The sequence below is a fragment of the Heteronotia binoei genome, chromosome 3 (assembly GCF_032191835.1).
Source record: "Heteronotia binoei isolate CCM8104 ecotype False Entrance Well chromosome 3, APGP_CSIRO_Hbin_v1, whole genome shotgun sequence".
NCBI classification, from domain to species: domain Eukaryota; kingdom Metazoa; phylum Chordata; class Lepidosauria; order Squamata; family Gekkonidae; genus Heteronotia; species Heteronotia binoei.
The window spans coordinates 162,325,986-162,348,902 of NC_083225.1; the positions used below are offsets into that span (position 1 = coordinate 162,325,986).

Below are 22,917 nucleotides of genomic sequence, written 5' to 3' on the forward strand. Positions count from 1 at the left end.
GATCACTGTTGCCAGATCATCCTGCTCCAGGAAAGGAGCCAATTGCCTCACCCGCCTAAGATGAAAAAATGCAGACTTAGCAGTGGCTGCTACTTGGGCCTCCATGGTTAAGGCAGGCTCAAGTATTACCCCCAAGCTCCTGACCCTGTGCACCATTGTCAATGGCGCACCATCAAGAGCTAGTAGGGGAATTTCCCCTCCCGGACCATGGCGACCCAAGCAAAGGACCTCTGTCTTCGCTGGATTTAGTTTCAACCTACTCAGCCTGAGCCATCTAGCCATGGCTTGTAATACCAGGTCCAGGTTTTCTGGGACACAGTCAGGCCGTCCGTCCATGAGTAGATAGAGCTGGGTGTCATCAGCGTACTGGTGGCAACCCAGCCCATACCTCCGGGCAATCTGGGCAAGGGGGCACATGTAGATTGGGGAAAGAACTGCCCCCTGAGGCACCCTGCAATCAAGCGTGTGCCTCCAGGACAACTCAACCCCAATCGCCACCCTCTGTCCTCGACCATCAAGGAACGAGGAGAGCCATTGTAAGGCCAACCCCTGAATCCCCGCGTCGGCGAGATGGCTAGTCAGCAGCTGATGGTCGAGCGTATCGAACACTGCCGATAGGTCTAACAACATCAGCACTGCCGAGCTGCCTCGATCCAGATGCCGCTGGAGATCAACCATCAGAGCGACCAGCACTGTCTCCGTCCCATCACCCGGATGAAAGCTGGACTGATGGGGGTCAAGAACGGAAGCATCCTCCAGAAAACTCTGCAACTGCAATGCCACTGCCCTCTCAATGAGTTTACCCAAAAAGGGTAAATTCGAGACCGGCCGATAGTGTGCCAATTCGGCCGGATCTAACGTTGTTTTTTTCAATAGAGGGCGGACCACCGCCTCTTTAAGAGGTGCTGGAAAATGCCCTTCCATCACGGATCTATTTATGATATCCCATACAGGATATCTAAGCTCCCTCTGGCAAGCTTTAATAAGCCAGGAGGGGCAGGGGTCCAGATTACAAGTTGTAGGCCGAGTAGACAAGAGAATCCTGTCAACTTCCTCCAGGCTGAGAGCATTGAAACCATCCAGGACACACTCCGAAGACAGGCACAGAGCCTCAGGTTCACATACTGTCTCCAATATGGCAGGGAAGTCGTGGTGGAGTGACGTGACCTTATCTGCAAAAAAAAATTCGCAAAAGCCTCACAGCCAATCTCCAATTCATTAAAATTTGGTCTGCCTTGTGGCAGAGTTATCAGGGTCCGAATTGTATTGAACAGTTGTGCCGGACACGAAATTGCAGATGCAACCTTAGCCGCAAAGTATGTTTTCTTTGTGGCCTTGACTGCCATCTCATAGGACCTCATAACTGCTCTATAAGATGTTCTAGTCGCTTCTCTCGAGTACGCCGCCATTGCCTCTCTCGTCGTCTGAGTCCACGCTTTAATTGCCGCCTATATATTTTATTGGTTTTAATGGTAGTAATGTAATGTTGTGAGCCGCCCTGAGTCCACTTGCGGAGAGGGCGGGATATAAGCTTAATGTAATAAATAGATAAATATCATGGCTGAGAAAAAAATGCAGGGGAAAAACTCTGTCTGATGGAGGTAAATGCAGTGCTTACATGGACACTCCATTGCCAGTGCAAATTCCTCAGCATTCACAGTGGTGATGACAAGCAAATGGCCAGTCCTTACCAAGTGGTTGCAGCCAGAGCTCACATCAATTCCTCGTCTCCAAGCATCTTTTTGCAACTCACAGCCACAGAGGTAATTTTGAATGTTTAATTCCAAAACTTTCCAGTGCACTCTTCAGTGGTAAAAAAAAAGTTGAGCACCTCTGTTAAAGCATTTCTTTTTCTTTTTTAAAGCAAAACTAACTTTTTTTCTTTAGCTGTTTCCCACCCCATTCCTGCCCTGCGTTATGGTTTGGAAATGTTCACCTATGAAAATTAAGATCTCTTTTTCTTAAGCATATGAAGGCTGTTTTATGAGAGCACAAAGATGTTGCAGGGGGTTTGCTTTTGAGTGAAATAATTACTGCTATTCATGTGGGTAAAGGTAGTTGGCTTCCCTCCTTGGCTCACGGGACACCTGAGGCACATAACTGATGTACTCCATATATGCAAACCTCTGTTTTGGCTCAGATTCTGTCTGGAGTTCTCACTTTATGAGTTTCAGCAAAGGATGAAACATAATTTTTGCCAGCATTTCAGTGAAGCAGAATACAGAAACGTTAGAATTTAACACCAATCAATGCCCATCAGAGCACCTTTATTTGTTTATTATAAATTGGCATCCCTTTGATGTGATTGTTAGTAATAAGAACTGCAATTTGTCTTGAAATAAGATTCAACTAAATTATATTTTTCAAGGGTTTAAGTTACCATTACTCAATGAGAATTACATGCCAGAAGATATTAGGATTAAATTAGAATTACATGCAAGAAGATATTAGGATTAGCCAAGTTTCCCTTCCCACCCCCTATTCTTGACCTGAATTTACTGCTGGCCCTGCCAGATAAAAATAAGGATATAGCTAGACTGACAATAGAAGTATCAAATTACTTCACTCTGTGGAGCTGCTCTCCACAAGCAAAGCTACTATGTGGACCCAGAAACTCAGGAGGTTCAAGGTTTGCAAAGTACCCAAGACCTTAACATTGTGCTGCAAATTGGTCCATAAGGTCTTATAAATACAAATCAATTTTACAGGATCAGCACCACCATTTGTGTCAGTATCACCAACAGACCAAGGGCCTTCTGCAGTCTTAACAGCATGTGTTAATTCTCATGTGCCAGCCCCAGACACCATCTGCTTAGTGATGAAAGCAGACAGGAGCAAACAGGTGCAGAATAGCAGTCAAAAGCTGCAGAGCTCTGGAAACCATCCCACCTTTCTTCCATCATTGTGTTGAGTACTAACCAAACATTTTGAGAAGTCTCCAAAGCCAGGTCATTGCATTTATCAGTGCCTCTGCCAGATACGGCTGTGCACAAAGTTCTTAAGCAGATAACATGGGTGGGTCTTGAGATGGTTCACAAAAATTAATCTCAACAGCCTTGTGTCTGTCATGTAACCAGCTTTGATGGTGCAAAGCTGTTGCCTAAAATATTTGGCAGTATCCTACCTTAGGCTGGAGGGAGGCTTCAGTGGCGTAGTAGAATGCAGGACACTAGGTTAGATTCAGATTAAATTGGCAGCTTTCTGCTGCAGACATCCTTTGTGCCATTCCTCTGGGTCCCCTATACCCCAGAAGCAGCATTTAACAGATATCAGGGCTAGGGATGGGCACAATCCATATTTTTGCATTTCATGATGGCTCTTCAGTTCACAAACCATGAACCAGCCAAAATTCATCACAAATGTTCGTTTGTGAGCTGGTTCATCCCCATCCCTGATCAGTTCACTGTTATTGAAGGGGGGGCGGGGAGGAGAGTGAGATAGAAACATTCTGTTCTGCCATTGGTAAATTTAATCTGGATCCACCTTATTGTTTCTTCCTGTATCCACCTTACAGTGGATGGTACTGAAGCTGCTCCAGTTCAGCCTTCTCTCTGTGCCAGTTCCAAGTTACTGCTTGGTACACTTAAAACTGTTCATGTGGAGCTGTGAAAAATACCTGAAGGCAATATTACTTTACCAGCAAAGGTGTTGGGAAAATGTTGCTTTATAATATTAGCATGTAGCACATTTTAAATCATAGTGTTTGGATTTGGATGTCATGGTCAGGTGGTGAAGCTGCTTTATACTGAGACCTTTCATCCATTTTACCCAGTGGGTTTTTCCCCTTTCAATCCCCATGGCTCTCTGAGGCCTCTCTCCCAGCTGTGCCTCCTGATGTTATTTGACTCAAAGGTGCCATGGATTGAGCATGAGACACCTCATTTGAGCTTCTTTGTTAAGATCATCATCAAAGGCCCTGCTGCTCTGGGTGTCCCTGTCTTTGGAAGTAAGATGGTGATTGCCGGCAAAGGGGCTTTTGGTGGTGGTGTCTTGTTAGTGGCATTCAGTTTCTGCACATGTTCACCTGACATCTATTGTTTAGTGTTTTATGTGCTGGTTGAAAATGAAGATCGCCCAAGAGTTGATATAACCAAATAACCTATCCTTTGATATTACTTCAGCAGAGTAAAAGTTAATAGTGGAATTGGAGGAGCCATTCCCATTATATGTCTATGACTGTCACTTTTAAAGTTTAGGCCAGTATCTTGTATGATACTGAACCATCCTTGTAGGGGTCACGTGTAATTTGCATGCAGAAGAGTGATTTGCAAAGCATTCCAAAAGTTATCTGATGCTTATGGCTCTCACCCCAAGGAAGAATTACCAGTCCATAGTTTGCACACATAACATGAGACACATAAGTCACTTGTACATATGTAGCGCCTAGCTCTTCGTATAAGATCTGCTTGCAGGATAAGAGACAGTATGTTGCCTTATAGATTTGGAGGAGTTTTCTTTAGAGTAGACTGTTTTCCTATCCTTTATCCTATTACCTAGAGAGCAAATTTGTGACACAGCAGAGTTCCTCCCACTGAAATGACTCCCTTTATAAGGGCATCACTCTTCCTTTTCAAATATGACATCCTTGAGTGTGTCTCATGGCAAAAGCTGGGGACTGGAGTAGTGAGCACATGGCCAGTGTGTGTGAGTAGGCCAAGCAGGTGGCTGCTTAGGGTGCCACCTGGTTAGGGGTGCTGCCAGGCACCCCTCTCCCCACTCACAGCATGAGTACTCCTTGGAGTCTGCCTTCCCCAATGAAAAGCAAGCTCCATGGAGCACAGATGCTGCCCAACTGGTTTCAAGTTCCCCAGCTGGCGCCTGCACAGTGTGCTCCTCGGAGCCCAGCAGGGATAAATTAACCAACTGTAAAAGCTGAAGAAGAGCCAATTACAGTTTCTAAAAAATGGCTCCTGTTGAAGTTGTATGCTGCCACTCATCCTTTCTACTCTACGTTAACAGAGCCATGGGGTGGGAGCCATAGCTCAGTGGTAGAGCATCTTTCTCGCATGCACAAAGGTCTTTTCACTGGCACCTCCAACTAAAAGGATCAAGTAGAAATGGTCATGTAAAGGTCTCGTCCCTGGCACCTCCAGCTAAAAGGATCATGTAGTATTCTCACAATTTGTATTGCTTAATCTCACAGTTTTTTTTTAAAAAAAAATTAAAATAAAAACCTGCAAATTAAAAATGTAAATAGTTTTAGGCTTCTTGATTTCTCCTACAATTCTCTGTTTTTAAATTTTTTTTGGGGGGGCACTAGTGAGCAGCTCACCTAGGGCACCAAAAACCCAAGCACTGGCCCTGAGTGAACATCTTTCTCAAAACTTTGGCAGAGAGATGGAATAGAGAATATACAGCAGAGCCTCACCTGCTGTGTGGGCCAAGTAGTGGTGATTCTGACGCAAGACTGGGGGCCCAACATAGGGGCAAAGGGGAAAGCTTGAACTTAACCATATGGTGCAACAGTTAAGATAAGGGCTTTTTCAATAATCAAAAGCACTCCGTCTGGTATTGCTGATGAGCATTACATTCACACAGCCACATAAAGTACTGTGTTGCAAAACTCCTAAAATCTATCAAGTATTCTTGCTTTCAACCTGTGCATATGTTATTTACTTATAGAGAAGGAATAGTGCTATATTCTCTTTCTAGGTGTGTGGAGGGGGAAGGAGGGAAATCTTTGGCATGCATTCTAAAGCTTGAAGTGTTGGATTAGGAAACTTTCCAGTAACTGCCCTTTTTATATGTCTAAATCTAGATTACAGCTGTCCCTCTGGAAAGTCGCACATAGCGCAGCATGTGGGAAACTTGACTGATGTTTTCTCTCCTCTGTCCTAGGGTGTCTCCTCTGCAGAAGTCTGAAATTGTAGACATGGTAAAGAAACACGTGAATGCCATCACCCTGGCCATTGGGGACGGTGCCAACGATGTGGGAATGATCCAGACAGCTCATGTTGGAGTGGGGATCAGCGGCAATGAAGGCATGCAGGCAACCAACTCCTCTGATTACGCGATAGCACAGGTCAGAGTCACACAGCACAGCAGCTGCCATATCCTGTTGACAGAGGTATTGGCTGTGTGGACAGCATAAACACCTCATTGCTGACCTGGAGGCCAGATGAATTTTTCCTTTCTCCTTCCTTTGAGGCTGCTGGCCTAAAGCAGATACCTCGGAAGTGCTTGGGATCCATTCCATTGCACTGGGCCCTGAGCCATCTTCTCCTAAAGGCTTAGGTTTCTTCTTTACTCACCACAGAACTTCAGGCTACTTTGTAATTGGGGAGAGAAGCCATCCATTATAGTTGTTGAGGCTCATCTAATTATAGTTTTTCTTGCTCTTAATTCCGACACCTTTTGGTAAAACATATTCCTGTTCGACCACCCTGCCACTCTAATTTTTATTTAAATTACTTCAAAATAAAGCTGTTAAGGATAGTTTGCTGGTTCATTTGACGTCACCTGTGGGGATAAGAAGATGGCAGTCAGTGGCAGGTCAATGGTCCTTCCATTTGGAAGAGAGTAGAAATTTTTTACCCCTTCTAACATGCCTGACATGTTACTATATAAGAATATATATAAATATTCCCTTGAATTATCAACTCTATTAAGCTGTTTGATAACAGGGAAATATTTCTCTGTTGTCAAATAGCTTAAAAGAGTTGATAAATCAAGGAAAATGACTTTGGCTCAATGGAAGAGCCAGATTCAGTCCCCAACATCTCCAGTTTAAAGGCAATAGGTGACATGGAAGATCTCAACCTGAGACCCCAGAGACCCACTGCCAGTCAGAGGAGACAATACTGATTCAGTGTCCTTTCTTTGTAGCCACACCTGGGAATAGGGCAGCCCTGCCTTTTGAGGTACACTGGCTATACTCTGTGTTCCCCTCCTCCAAAAAAGCATTAAGTTGTGAGATTGTAGTACGTCTCCCAAAGGATCCTATGAAAAAGAGGAACTGAGCTTGGAGAATTGAGGAAGACACACAAGCACAAATGCTCTGAGGTCAATTGCCTCCTTCTTTTTGAACTCCAACCTCCTGGATCATGTGCCACCCCCAACTCACAGTGCTCTTGCACTGCACATTCCTCTGTTCTGCCAACGCATTGACAGCATGAAGGCAGAACTCAGGTGCCACTCTTAGTCCCATAGAATTGACCCAAAATGTTCATTTTGTGGAAATCATTATTTTTCTGCGTAGCTCAAGCTTTCTTTTTATTACATGGGAATGCCCCATGGCTTGTCCCTTCCTCTGTTTCTCCATCCAGTGCATCTGCATGCAGGGGACTCAGTTTGAAGACAGGTTATGTGATGCTGCAGATTAGAATAAACCTAGGAAGGTTTTAAAAAGAAACTGACCTTCATAGGGATGATTCTTGCAGACATAGTAATGATAGTGGAGTCACAGGTGTTTACAATGAACACTGCCTCATAATCCTTAAAAAGAGACTTCTGATCCAGTGATGTGAGATGTGGCCACTTATGGAAAAATCTGAAGTGTGCCAAAGGAGCCTTGTGGGAAGATCATGTGTGTAAATCAAACAAATACAAGAGAAATTTGACCGGTTGCTTCAAAGTAATAACCTTCCGCAGACATGTGGGAAAAGAGCATCTTTTGGAAGCATCTCTTGTCCTCAAACTATTCGGTGTGCTCCACTGACCCAGTTTAGAGACGCTAGTACCCCCTCCAAATGTATATATATATATATATACACACACACGCACACACACTCACAGACTTTTTTCCCTTAGGCAATTCAGAAATTGAATGCAGATTTTATTGTTATTCAAAGGAGGAATCTATTACATTCAAGTATCAGTTTTATTCTACTGCTGGTTATAGAAATTCTTATATGAATATTGGTCTCATGTTTCCAGGGGGGGCGGGGGAGGACTAGATTATATTCCCTTTTTCTGCATTTCACATCCTGTATTTCATTGAGATAATGAGTGCTGGCAGTCTCTGGGATGCCTGAGGCAAGCCTTGGCCAGCCGCCACCTTGCGGTCCCCAACAGCACAGTGATTGATTCTGCTAGGTGACAAGCACCACAGGCCCAATTCAGGACGGAATCCCATGTTGCCTTCTCAAATGCATGGGTCTGCACTCCTGTACGAGGGAAATGTACAGCCCCCCATCCCCACCCCCCACAATTTTTCTAACATGGAAATGGAACATTAGTGCAGCACTGTAATTTTTCTTCCTGTCAGGAGGTATGTACCGGGACTGCTTCCAGTATGTATATTGGGACAAAAAAAAAATCCTACCATGCCATCTACATCTGAGTGCATACAGATATACATGTTTGCTAGTTAGCCTCGTACTCTCTCTTTTCTAAATTTCTTTCAACGTTTGCCAGAGCCCAGACCTAAGTGTTTTCCACTGTTGATACTAAACTGCTCAGCTTGTTATAAGATCCATTCTGAGATTAACAGTGGGCTTGAAATACTTTGTACCAATATTTCACTACTGACCAACGGAGAGTGTCTCAAGAGCTGAAAATGGATAGGTTACATCAGTGTGGTAGATGGGCTAGCAAAGCCTTGGTTTCAGATGTCTGCTCAGTCAGACTGGATGGCCTTGGGCAAGTCTTTTTCTTGGGCTTATCTGTGCAGCATTCTGAGTTCCTTGGCAGAAAGACGAGATGATGAATAAGTAGATGAGATGGAGATCAGAGCCTGTGCATTTTTAAAGCAAAATCACAGCTATGTGGAGTCTCAGTTTGTAGCACGGGGAGGGGAGAGGGGTTTGATTTTTCCACCCATACGGGTTTATTGGTTGAAACTGGGCCCCACTGCATCACATACACAAATTGTTATTCACCCTTGAAAAGTAGAAACGATGGATGCCCTCCTTTTGCTTGTTTTGTCTTCAATGTGCTAATAGTAACACAGGGGGAAAGATTGGTTGCCATTAGCAAAACCATTTAGGGCTGAAAGAGCCCCCTAAAGAAGGTGCCCTCATCCTCCATTGATTCCAATGGAGAAAAAAGGAAAGGGCAATATAAACCCACAACAGAATCAAAGCCACAGAGAATCTCTGCAGTAGAAACTGAAGGGGTATGGGTGGCATTTCTGCAAGCCCAGCAGAACCAGTACAATGTGCCCAGCAGAACCAGTGTCACTGTGGTAGTGCAAACGCAGTAGGACTAAGGTCAGGGCAAAGAATCTCTGCAGTAGAAACTGAAAGGGGGCATTTTTCGCAAGCCCAGCAGGACCAGTGCAATGTACAGAGTGCCCAGCAGTGCCAGTGCATCCAAAGAGTACCCAGCAATACCAGTGCAATCAAAGAGTTCCAAGCAGAATCTAGTGCATGGTGGCAATGCTAGCTCAACAGGATTGATGTCTAGCACAGAATTACACTCCAAGCAAGAGGGGGGTGTTCTGCAGAACCTGTGCAGTGTACTAGTGCCCAGCAGAACCTAGTGCCACTGGCACTGCAAGCTTAAAAGGACTGGTCTCAAAGCACAGTCACAAATCCAAGCCAGGGGGGATTTTGCAAGCTCTGTGCAAGAAAATGTGAAGGGAATACTAAAGGAATGCAGGCAAAAGGGCAAGACTCTTTAAACTGACATGGCTTGAGAATTCCACACACACACCTTGCTTTGAAGTTTGGTAAATGTTTTGTTTGAGCAGAGACAGTCTGGAAATGTATCTATCCACAAACCAGCACTGAATGTTCACAACCTGCTTGAAAGTTTGTGGAAAGTTCATGCCAGTTGACCTGCCATTAAATTTACTTCATGAGCCACAAACTGACCAGAATTTGTCACGTCATTTAGTTCTTGAGCCAGTTCACGCCCATCCCTATCCAAAACTAAATTGTTGTGAGTTCATGCATGAGAAGAAGTGCTATGTGGAATTTCACCAGAAAGTACTGTCCAAAAGTTATAAAGTGGTATAAAACTAGTTGTGTGGATTGTCCCCAAGAATGCATGTCTGCTCTTTGTATCTCCTTACAAGACTCTTTTTCAGTTATGCTGTGGTGAATCTCTATAGAACTATATATTGAGAAAGGATCCTAAATGGAACTAGCAAAACAGTAAATTCAGTGTGTGGTGGGACAAAAGTAATCTGAATCAGTCTTGAAGTCACACCATTCATAGTGAGCATTATATAATGCTGATTAATTAATAGCTAATGAGTTCCTTTTGCTATATATGTAAAGAGATACAAGATATTTAATTCAATTATTTCCTACTTTTCCTTTTCCAGTTTTCATACTTGGAGAAGTTATTACTTGTCCATGGAGCTTGGAGTTACAACCGAGTGACAAAGTGCATATTGTATTGCTTTTATAAGAATGTGGTTCTATACATTATTGAGGTAAGAATGACCAGAATTATGAACCTTTCTCATGCTTTCTAACTGGTGGTTGGAATAGTGACCTTTCTAATTGATCTTGCGTCACACATTTTGGACTGCCCACAGCACAGTTCAGTAGGTGGTGTATGGAGGGATTATGACTCAGTGGCAGAGCATCTGCTTGGCCTGAAGAACGTCCCAGACTCAGTCCTAAACATCTCTGGTTAAAAGGGGGCAGGTAGTAGGTGATGTGAAAGATCTCTGCCTGAGACTCTAGAGAGCTGTTCCCTGTCTGAGTAGACAGTATTTACCTTGATGGATCAATGGTCTGATTAAGTATAAGACACCTTCATGTCTTCATTGGTATGTGTTATGTGAACAGTTGTTCAAGGGGCTTAGACAAATTTTAATATGCTAATCAAATCTCTGAAAAAGCAGGACTGAATTGATCTGATTGAAATCTGCTCATACTATAAACAACAGAGTTGCAGTTGCATTATATGTGGCCAAGTACAAAGAGCCCCTTCTAACACAGGCGTTTTTAAGACTGCAGCCGCCTTCTGCATTGTTGTGTGTGTTTTGCTGCTTGTGATGATTGCGCTATCTGTGGGATCTGTTCAGACTTCCCCTACAAGTTCCATCTGTTCTGGGGTTCTTGTTGGGTTTTTTGCTCATATATTGAAGCATTTGAACATTTCAGCAGCCTCATTCACTCACCTTCTTTACACATGGCAAGAGCAGCCCCATAGGTAAAGGTAGTCCCCTGTGCAAGCACTGAGTCATTACCGACCCATGGGGTGATGTAACATCATGATGTTTTCTTGGCAGACGTTTTACAGGGTGGTTTGCCATTGCCTTCTCCGATCATCTACACTTTACCCCCAGCAAGCTGAGTACTCATTTTACCAACCTCAGAAGGATGGAAAGCTGAGTCAACCTTGAGCCGGCTATCTGAACCCAGCTTCCACTGGGATTGAACTCAGGTCGTGAGCAGAGCTTGGACTGCAGTACTGCAGCTTACCACTCTGTGCCACGAGGCTCCTCATTTACTCTTGTATAAAGCACAGTAGCTGAAGCACAAAAAATAATTTATTTGCACCATTGGCTTTGATACTGAAGAGGGGGAAAAAGAGGCAGGGGGAGGAGAGCGAGAGAGAGATGCTCTCAAGGCATCCTGAAGCTGTCCTGAAGCAGGCACCTTCCATTGCTAAACCATTTTGCTATTGAGATGCAAATGTTTTTAAAAAACACCCACACCAGCCTGCCCAATCTAGGCAGATTTTGGTGGGATGGTGAGTTTTGCCAGAAGTTGCCAGTGGTTGAAAAACTTAGTTCAGATTACAGAGAAGGGGCTTTATTGAGAATACATTTTGCTTTGGCAGGGGAAGTACAGGATAAACCAGTTTTATTAGGAATGGGGGGGGGAGAATGGGGAAGATATGAGAGTGTGCTGGGATGTTTACAAAGTTGTCTGAACACAAGAAAAACACACAATAAAATCAGGTAATATAAAAGTGGATTTTTAAGGCAATGTGAAAGATGGCATAGTGGTCTGGTTTGGAGGGTGGGGGGTGGCACCTTTAATTCAGTTTAAATATTTCTATTTTCCTCCCCAGTCTGTAATTTACAGGAAGTTAAAACAATAAACCACCATACAGCATGTTTAAGCATGCACGGGCCCTAACTGAGATGTGATAATAAGAGGACATTTTCTCATTAGACAGGGATTGCGAGGGTATATATGTCTCATATTCTTGGTCTCTAATCACATTTCTGTGTGGGTTGTTCACATGGGCGATGTATGTTCTGTTCAGAGGTTTCTTGTCCCCCCCCCCATTAAAGATATCATTAAATATATTTTGAGCCAAGTATAGTAACATGGGTCATAAATTCTAACAGCATACAGTCTGCGGCTGCTATAAGTGGTGAACCATTGAACCATGCAATTTCCAAATGTTCCTAGATCTGCACGCTATGAGAATGGTTACTGCATTCTTCTGCCCCCAATATGCCTCCTAACATTCCAAATGGTTCTAGTTACTTTGTATATTCTTTGAGCTTGTTCCTGAATTGCTACCTAATTTTCTAAAAATTGCATTGAATAAGTGAACATTGTTCTCTTGTGCTGGGGAGTACGATAGGCTGAGTGGCTAACTGCAGTCCTAAACAGAGTTAAACGCAACTAAACAAATTGGTTTAGAAGGGTGTAAGGTTTCTTACAATTGGACAGATTCTCTTCATTTTCATCTAAGGATTCTTTCGCCAGCATCCCCTGGTACATATGTGTCAGGACACTTGCAGCGCACTTCCAAAACATAGCTATACCAATTGATTTCAATGGACTTATAAATCTTACATTTCCTTCCTCTGCTACACATAAAATGTGCTTAGGCCCTGTTTACATGAGAGTGCATACGTTTCAGTTATCATTACAACCCATGTGCAGAGAAGGGGAGTATATGTGCACAGTGGCCTCCATGGCCCACATCACAGCTAATTTATCCTTCTGAGCCCCATGTGAGCTATTCCTAATTTTTCTGCTTAACTTCACTGGTGGTTTAACACCTGAAGAATACTCACAGCAAGCCCTGAATAATTGAACCACCCAAGAATGCTTCTTAGAGGTCACACTGTGAACCTTTTTTGTTTCTTCTTAGTGAAGGGGAGAGATTGTTGTAAGGGATGAAGCTTGAGGATAGCCAGACTTAGGAGTTACAGAAGGCTGCTTTTAGAAAGGGAACAAGCTTGGGTTAAGTAAACAGTGAAGAAATGTCTGAGAAAAACCCAGTGCCCTCTGCCCCCTCCTCCAGAGACCTCTGGGTCATATTTCAACATATTTCTCAAACCACTAAAAATGTAAATGCTTGTCCTTGAGTGGCAAGCGGTGGCAACTGGCATTGGCATTTCATTTGCTAGAATCTGTCTGTTTTTATGGAGTTTAGCCACATAATTGTATAAAAGCATTTTGAAGTTTCCAGTGCCTGTTGGTTATTATATTATGCCATGGCTTTACTTTAAATAAAATTTAGTTTATAATGGTATAGAGCAGTGTTTCCCATTTGCAGGGTCATGACCTGGTACCGGGCCATGGAAGCCTCACTACCGGGTCACAAGAAAAGCCAAAGCTAGCCCCACCCCCAGCAAAGCTAGCCCCGCCCCCAGCAAAGCATGACTTCTGCTCTGCTTCCTTCCTTCCCCCATCTCTCTGTTCTGCAGAGAAAAGCTAGCCTTGAAGACTGACACAGGCTGCAAAGCCTGAGCTCTGTTTGGCTTCCTTCCTTCCCTTGTCTCTGTTGTGCAGAGAGGAGCTGGGCTGCCTCTCCTTCCTTCTCCCCCCCGCCCTAGTGTTTAAGAGAAAAGCTGGAGTCCACTGGCACTTTAGACCCATGAGCTTTCATGTACCTTGCAGTATGTTCTTTTGGGGAGATATCCCTGGGAGGCCTGGGTGGCAAAGAAGGGTGTGTATGTGTGTTTTTCAGCTAGGAGTGGGCATTCCAGTAGGTATTTTTTTTACCAAATGACCCTTGGGCAGAATTGTTGCTGGCTGGGGTCATCTGATGGTGAGAAAGGCTTTTCCCCCCTCCCCTCCCCTCCCTCCCTCCCTCCCTCCCTCCCTCCCTCTCTCTCTCTCTCTCTCTCTCTCTTTCTTTCTTTCTTTCTTTCTTTCTTTCTTTCTTTCTTTCTTTCTTTCTTTCTTTCTTTCTTTCTTTCTTTCTTTCTTTCTTTCTTTCTTTCTTTCTTTCTTTCTTTCTTTCTTTCTTTCCCTGCAAGTGATGCAACAGTGGGAGTGGAAAGAGAGGACCGCCCACTTTCCACCCCCATTTTCTTTCCACCCCCATTTTGGCTCAGCATGAGTTTCAGAGAGATTTTTCTGAAAACGAAGTTACTTAAGAAGCAGAGGCAGAGGCCAGCTTGCAAGCACTCCTAATGCCCATGTTCAATTGCCTACACTACCTACGCACCCCTTCCTCAACAGCACTGGCCAGTGTATGCAATTGGGAGTGCTGTTGCCATTGCCATCAGGAATGACAGCACTGTGTATCACCCACACTGGGCCCTGGCAGCTGCTCTACCTCAAAATATGCTGAAACATTTAGTAGGCCCTTCCTTCAGCTGCTACTACTGGAACCCTGACTCAAGCTATAACCAAGCTTGCTTGGTTTCAAGAAGATCTTTTGACAGCTATTTTCCATACTTTTCTTTGGCTGAAACACTGGGAAATTGCTGTGAAAGATAGCAGAGAATTGTACTGCAATTAATGAATTAATTTCCAGTTATATGAACTTCATATAAGCTTTTCTGTAGTTATCCCAAAAAGGATATTTATGAGGGGCCTGCAGCTTTTTACTGGCTGTGTTTCCCATGTCTTTAAAAGCAACCTGTTTTGCAGACATTTAGCCAGTGAACTTCTTTCATCCTTTTTAATATCTACAGGAGGAGTTTAATTTTGGTGTCAGACAGCTGTTAAAAGCAGGACCAGTAAGATGGTGTCAAAGTCATAGTATCATCACTTCCAGTGCTGTTGAGATATACTGCCATAATCTCCAATAATCTCTTTATGCCCCACACCTTTCTCTCTCACTCACTCACACAGAAATCTCATAGAAAGGCCAGCTGGCTACAAATGGGGATGCCAACTTTTCATTGGCAGAGCTCCTATGTCTGCAACAACAATATGATGAACAGAAAAGTTTCATCTGGTAAAAATGGAAAGAAATAAAGAAGGGGAAAGAATGAAATGGAAGGAGAGGAAAAGAAGACATGGAAAGAAAGAACATAAGAGGAGCTATGTTGGATCAGGCCAGTGGACTATCCAGTCCAAAAACACCAAATGTCCACCAGTGGGACCAGGGCACTAGAAGCCCTCCCACTGTTGCCCTCCCACTCCCTTCCAGCACCAAGAATACAGACAGAGCATCACTTGCAGGGAAAGAAAGAAAGAAGGGGGAGGGGAAAAAGCCTTTCTCACCATCAGATGACCAGAGCCAGCAACAATTCTGCTCAGAGGTCATTTGGTAAAAAAAAAAATAGCTACTGGAATGCCCACTCCACACACACCCTTCTTTGCCACCCAGGCCTCCTGGGGAAATCTCCCCAAAAGAGCTTACTGCAAGGCACATGAAAGCTCATACCTTGAAGAACACTTCATGGGTCTAAAGTGCCAGTTGACTCCAGCTTTTCTCTTAAACACTGGGAGGGGGGGGAGAGAAGGAAGGAGAGGCAGCCCAGCTCCTCTCTGCACAACAGAGAAAGGGGAAGGAAGGAAGCCAAACAGAGCTCAGGCTTTGCAGTCCGTGTCAGACTTCAAGGCTAGCTTTTCTCTGCAGAACAGAGAGACAGGGGAAGGAAGGAAGCAGAGCAGAGGTCATGCTTTGCTGGGGGCGGGGCTAGCTTTGGCTTTTCTTTTGACCTGGTAGTGAGGCTTCCGTGGCCTGGTACCTGGTCATGACCCTGCAAATGGGAAGCACTGCTTTATAATTAAAATGTATCCATGGGTCCCCTCCCCCGATAGGCCAAATGGTACCCCTCCCTGAAACTGTTTCTGGCTAGAAAAAAAATGTGGGTGAATGCTGGAGACCTCCATGCATGCCAAGATATTGATCCGGACTGGGCACTATGCACTCAGGAACTGAGAATCTGCAATTCACCTCCAACTTTTACTTGTGACAGAGCAGAAGCCCTGAGTGACTGTGTGGAAATAGGAAGCACAAGGAACTGCTACCTCATTGTCCATCTGCTTTTGCTTCATCTGAAGCCACTGTATGATGTTATCATGGATAATGATGCTATCATGGAGGGTTTGCCATTCCATTTGGGAGCCACTCTGCAGCACATTTAGCCTTGTGGTAAACCCAGACCTGTCCCTGGATGACATTACACCTCTCTCTCTGAGCCAGTGACTTATTCTTGCTTTACTGTGTTTGCAGTTTGTACTCTACTATTACCAAATATTATATTAGCAAGAGATTTGCTTCACATCTGTTGGACAGTTATATGTTTCTCTAGAGCTGAGGTGAAGCTTCTCTTATGACATACAGGTAAGAACCATGAAATATAGCTGATACAAGTATAGAAGAATACAGGAACATTTTTTTGTCATGATTAGAAAAATTGAAAGATGGCTAGATCAAAGGGAGGGTTGTTGATGCTAGTGAACAGTTCAAAGCCTTGTATCTTCCTAGTGCAGCAGGTAAAGTTTCCAGGTCAAAAAGAATGAATTGAAGAATCCCTGACCCTTCACTGGAACAAACTGTATATTTGTTCTCATGTTTTTTTGTTTGTATGACCTTGGCACTGAAGGAACCCATCTAAAGAATGAATTCCATGTGAAGAAATGACAAAATGTCAGCCTATCCCTTATCTGAAAAAACAAACCAGCAGGGCACAAATATATTCTCCCTAACTGAATTCAGTAAAAGTGAATGGCGTTAACGCCTTCAAATCAGTTGCATTGGAGGACCCAGTTACACTGCAGTTATAATGAGGCTGCAATGGTGGAGTAACCTTAAAATGTGCCCCTGTTGGTTTGCCTTCTTCCAAGCATTTGATGGTTCACTTGTCAAGCCATAAGTAAGGTCCAATGGTTTTTGTTATGTGTTTTTTCCACTCCTTAGCTGTGAATACTTGAGTGCAAAACACATCCTTGGCAGATCAAGTAATGGAGTGCACATGCATGATTTTTAAAGTCCTGTTCTACTTCAACATACGTGTATGGGACATGAATTTGCTGGGTCTGGATGCCACTCATGGGTCTGGACACCATTCATGTTAAAAAGCAACCAGAGTACAAAAAGTGCTTGTAATAATAAGCCATCAGAAGCCTGCTGTTTATTTTTACTCTAATGTGACCAGGTCTTGATCTCCATCTGATGTACCAGAAAGATACTTCATGAAAATATGTTCTGTTATCTCAGCTTCTAGCATGACATGTTAGATCTTAAACCACTAAGGGCTCTGGAACTCCAGTAATATATGAAGTTCTGGTATGAAAACTGAAGTATGTAAAATTCATGTAACTTGATGACTTTGGAGCATTATCTCAGAGCAGGGGTAGCTAAACTGACTTGGGAGCCACATATGGCTCTTTCACACACATCGTGCAGCTCTGGAAGTGCTCTCTCTCCCATCCATCCATCCATCCATCCATCCATCCATCCATCCATCCATCCATCCATCTCCTTCTTTCCTTCCAGCTCTCAAACATCTGATTTCACTCTTTGTGGCTCTTATGTTAAGCAGGTTTGACCACTCATGTTTCAGAGTTTTGATTCTAATTTGGTCTACCTCATGGAGGTGTTACTGCAGCATCACCTGGTGACTTTCATGTATTAATGGATCATCAGAAACAAAATACCACAGCTAGAACCTCAAACCCCCAGCCCTTTTCAATTAGATTAGTTTACATAGTCAGTTGTCAGTGTTCAAATGTATACTAATCAAATGCAAAGAAATCAAGCAGTGTACCAGCCTACAGACAGTAGCAAAATAGTACACAATTCAGATAATGAAACTTCAGATAGCCCTCAGTTTGTGATGTGCATGCAAGGAAGAATATTTCAATTGCATAGTTCCTTGATGAAAGCTGTAGAGCAGATCATGAAAATAATCCATTAAGTCACTGTTTCTGCCTTTTCTAAGTTGTGCAAAGAAAAAAAACTGCAATGATGTATGGTTTATGCAATTGTATGTCACCATAATCTGAAGATGTCCAAGTAATAGTCTACTTCTTGAAAGTTCTTTTGTCTCATTTTGACAAATAGGTCCAAATGTCTCTTTTGCTGATTTACAAGTCCTAGTTTTTATTGCTGTTAGTGACAGTTCCATATTTTACCCCCCTGCTGTGTAAGGAAAATGCAATCTAAATTGCTCATGGGTTTGCCCCTTCCAGAGCTTTAATCCATGATGGACTTCTTGTTTTTGGATTCCTGATTTAGTATGTTAATCCCAAGAGTTGCCAAAGAATCAGCCACAAAGACAAATCTACACTAGTCTTCCTTACATTGCTGTAATGTATGCTGCACAGTGGATCATTAGAGAGGAGTCCATCTTTATTGAAAGTTTTAGCCTCGAGTACTGTGCAATGGTCGGTAAGGTTTTGTGAGCGTTCAGCTGCAAAAAGATCAAACAAATACCTTTTGTTGCTTTTATTCCTTCAGAAACGAATGCTCCGTGTGACACAGTTTGTAATACTTCAGCCTTCAATGCATAATTATGAAGAATTACAAATTAGGTTACATGGCTCAGTCCCTGAATCTCTTGAGTGCCTAAGTAGAATGAAATACAGCAAAGGATTCTAGTGCAGTGCATGAGGTGTTTTGATATTTTATTTGTGAGCTCAAGTGTGCCTAGTATTGTAAAGAGGCTTTATCATGGGTTCATATACATTCAGAATCCTTCCATGGAGAGCAACGCTATTACCACAGCCACTTGGAGCAAGAAATAAATGAACTCCACAGCTTTGCAGGTTTTATACAGTAGCCCTCCTGTGAGAAGTGGAGAAGAGGGGAACATATAAGTTTATGTAGCCTCTACATGATTTGGGGTGGATCACTAAGCTGATATATTCCATCTTCCACACAGCTGTGGCAACAGGACCACAATATGTGAGGGAATTATGAATACATAACCATGACTTAGATAATTGCATCTCAATATTTATAACTGTATCATGTATCATTCATCTACCTTAAATAGTGTTTCAGTCACAAAACATCCCATGCGCTGGAAAGATCTAGTTTGGGAGTTAATTCCTGGTGTATCAGGGCTTCTTAACAATCTTAACCTGCGGTCAGTTAGTTAGCATAAATATTGTAAAAATGCATTTGTAAAATAATTTCCTTCTTTTTGAATGCCCTAATGTAAACCATGTAAATGAAATTACTGTCTGACAAAGAGAATTAAGTGACAGACCCTTGCCAAAAAGAACTTGCCAGCATATTGGACCAATTAGCTTGTAATTCTGTTTTAAGTTCAGAAGCTCTTTCTTGAGTAAAAAATGCAAAAAAACTGCCTTGTCAGCATGAAAGTATCAAAACTCAGTGAAATTGGGTAAATGTGATCATTTTCAGGGAGGCGAGAAGGGGGGAATCCAGTAACTTTCATTCCATTCACCATATCATCTTTATGTATTAAATCAAACTGCTGCCAAAACAGATGGGAAAGTTTTAAAAGAAAAGAATCTCGTTAAAAAAGTGTTGGTCTGCGAGAGACATGTGAGCAAACGTATCATACTAGATTTGGCTGCTCTGCTGCTGTGCGTGCACAAGCTTTTGAAACTTTCCTATAAAAACTTGGCACTTAATTTGGCTGGGTCAAACAAGAGAGTGGCCCAGATCTGATGATACATTCCTAGACCATTCTCCTGTATATAGTAGGGAACAGAGCAGGAGTGTTCCCCAGGCATGGTGTAGTGGTTAAAGTGTCTGACTAGGAGCTGGGGACCCAGGTTCAGATTCCAACCTCTGCCATAGAAGCTTGCTGGGAGACTTTGGGTCGGATACACACTCTCAGCCTAAGCTGCTTTACAGGGTTGTTGTGAGGATAAATTGAAGAAGAATGATGTAAACTGCTTTGGATCCCCACTGGGGAGAAAGGCAGGGTATAAATGAAGTAAATAAATAAAGTACCAAGTGTGCCTTCCCAACCTCTGATATCTGAAAATTCACACAAGAGCATAATAGTCAGATAAACTGTGGATTATGGTGGGGAGAGAGCTTGGAGTGGAGATTAACATGATATGGTGGAGGAGAGGGAAGGCACTCATTACAGTCTGGCTCACAGACATTTTATTTAATATTTAATGATAGTTTTAAGGGGGAAGCTGACATTAAGACACATTTCTTTCAGAGATACTGCCCACACACCCATCATCCCCTCACCTTCTCTGGTAAGGATACAAGGGCCATTTCCACATTGGTTGTCTGCCCCAACCTGAATGCTTTTTAGAAGCACATTTCTATCCTGCTTCTCCACAGCATCATGGTACATTCATGCACATCCTGGGATTTCTCCAATCTTTCTAAAATCTATTTTGCTGTGAAAGTTGGGCAAGATTACACTAAAGCTTGGGTGGCTTAAGGAAGAAGATTAGAAGATATTGGATTTATATCCCGCCCTCCACTCCGAAGAGTCTCAGAGCAGCTCACAATCTCCTTTACCTTCCTCCCCCACAACAGACACCCTGTGAGGTGGGTGGGGCTGGAGAGGGCTCTCACAGCAGCTGCCCTTTCAAGGACAACCTCTGCCAGAGCTATGGCTGACCCAAGGCCATGCTAGCAGGTGCAAGTGGAGGAGTGGGGAATCAAACCCGGTTCTCCCAGATAAGAGTCCGCACACTTAACCACTACACCAAAAACTTCTCTGCAATGGAAAGGGCTAGCAACTTCCTTTTTAAACAAAATGAAAGCAGGGAACCTGGTACACATGTTCACATAGCAATATAGGGATAGTCTAGTGCAGATCTTTTTAAAAAATCACAAACATTCCAGTGGTCCAGGGCAGGGCAAGTGGCAGCACAGTAGGCCACAATTCCTGGGTGAATCTCAGGAATGGCCATCACCCATTTGATGCTGGGGCCACTGGCTGGGCTGTGGTTCCCAGGAATGCTGGTTAATTCAGCACCTGGTAGCAAAGCCTCCATATTCTTACCTTTCCCTATTTTCTTCTCTCCTTCCCACCCACCAACCTACTTTTAGCTGCTCCCATCTACAGCCATATTTATTACTTATTTACTTCGTTTTTACCCAACATTTCTTTACAATGTGGACCCAAGGAGCTTAACTGCCCTCCATTTTATCCTCATAAGTTAGGCTGAGAGCACGGCCGGCGTGTGGGAGTAGGCCAAGTAGGCAGCTGCCTAGGGTGCCACATGGCGCCCACTTCCCTGCACCCGCTGCCATCCGCCTCCCCGTGCCCGCCACTGTCTGCTGCCCTCCCACGCCTTTAGCGTTCCTCCAGGAGTCAACTAGAAGCCCCACTAGTGGCCACACAGAGGAAGAGCCCAGCCGGAGGGCCGCACCAAACGCTGACCATGTGGGGGGGGAGAGGTGTGCCATGAACCCACCCAGGTGCCCTCGGAAGGAAGCTCCCGCAGCCACCTGGCCCTGGGCTAGCCACACTCAGCCCTGCGCAGCCATCTCTGGGGGCGGCAGGAACCGTCCAGGTGCCCTCGGGAGGAACCTGCAGCCACCTGGCCCCAACCAGCCGCGCTCAGCCTCGCGCAGCTGTCTCTGGGGGTGGTAGGACCCTGCCAGCCACCCTTGGGAGGAACCTCGCTTCTGCGGCCACTGGGCCCTGACCAGCCACGCTTGACCCCACGCAGCTATATTTGAGGGTGGCAGGACCCGGCCAGCCACCCTTGGGAAGAACCTCCCTCCCACAGCCACCCGGTCCTGGCCAGCTGTGCTCGGCCCCGTGCAGCCGTCTCTGGGGGCAGCAGGATCCACATTGGGCTTGGCCTGGGCAGCAGAAATGATTACATCATTGTGATGTCATTGGTGTGCACACAAAAACAACAAGGGGGGCAGAGATCAGGGTTCAACCTCCGGGCGCAGGCACCCCCAGCCCCAGGCCTGGCTGAGTATGTGATTGACTCAAGGTCACTGAGCAATCTTTCATGGCAGAGTAGTGATTTGAACCAGGTGTCTCAGATCCTAGTCTGAATCTCTAACCATTATACAACAATGGCTTTTGTGTAGTGGCTACTATTGAACAGTAGCAAGTAGCCATGCTGGGGTAACTTGTACACAAGTCACGTGATAGCAAATCACATGGTGGTTGCTGCCCAACGAGTCCTCCCTCAAAGACCAAAACAGCCCCGGAAAGGGGCCTGCTCTCTGCCTCTGCCTTTTATTAACAAAAGCAAGATTTGAAGGCTGCCAGTGGCAATACAGTTACGGTTGCCTAGCAATGCCCACAATGACAAATGCAAACCTGGGGCTTTTTTCAAGTTAGTAGTAAGATTTGTCAATGCTTTCAGTTTCCAGATTTAAGTATCCACAGATATGGGGACATTGAAAATTAGATATACTGATGCATTATTGCTGTGATTTTTGTGCTATTAACCCAGAATCCAATTCAGAATCAAACGTGCTTATGGTTTTCACTTATGCAGCCATTACTTACATCTTCAGCTGTAGGAAATACCATATTTTCTACATAGTTGTAGCTTTGAAATTAAGGCTACAAAAACATTAGAAGATTTTTAAACTGTTCATCTCTTTCATTTGTGTTAGATTTGAATCAGTTCAGAAGTGCAATGCCTACGTGAAACTACTTTGCTGGGGATCCTATAGGAAAGTTATATTTATTTATTTCCTTAAATTTTACTTACTAAAATTAAATTTACTTACTATTAAAATTACTTACTATTGTATGTAGTAATTTACAATTTAATGAGGAAGAGCTGTCATTAAGCCTGTTTCACACTAAATAAGTTTGGGTCTGAGCTGTACCACTTCAGATTGCATTCAGGTGCTCCCATGACAGATGGTTCTTCCATACCAAAAGATTCCTTCACGCAGAAGACAATCACGTCTACCATAAAGCTAGGATGAAACTCATCTGGCTTAACACACATAGAATAAAATTCAGCCACTTGAGCCCTGACTTGCAATCTG

At 43.9% G+C, this 22,917-nt stretch overlaps 1 protein-coding gene across 3 annotated transcripts in view; it reads left to right on the plus strand.

Moving 5' to 3' along the window:
- ATP8A2 (ATPase phospholipid transporting 8A2) overlaps nt 1-22,917 on the plus strand; it is a 499,041-nt gene that overhangs the window by 270,145 nt on the left and 205,979 nt on the right. For all 3 annotated transcript variants that reach the window (XM_060234774.1, XM_060234775.1, XM_060234776.1), the window contains 2 exons: nt 5,839-6,022; nt 10,211-10,321. In XM_060234774.1, the coding sequence (XP_060090757.1) occupies nt 5,839-6,022; nt 10,211-10,321 (295 nt within the window). The remainder of the gene's footprint in view (nt 1-5,838; nt 6,023-10,210; nt 10,322-22,917) is intronic.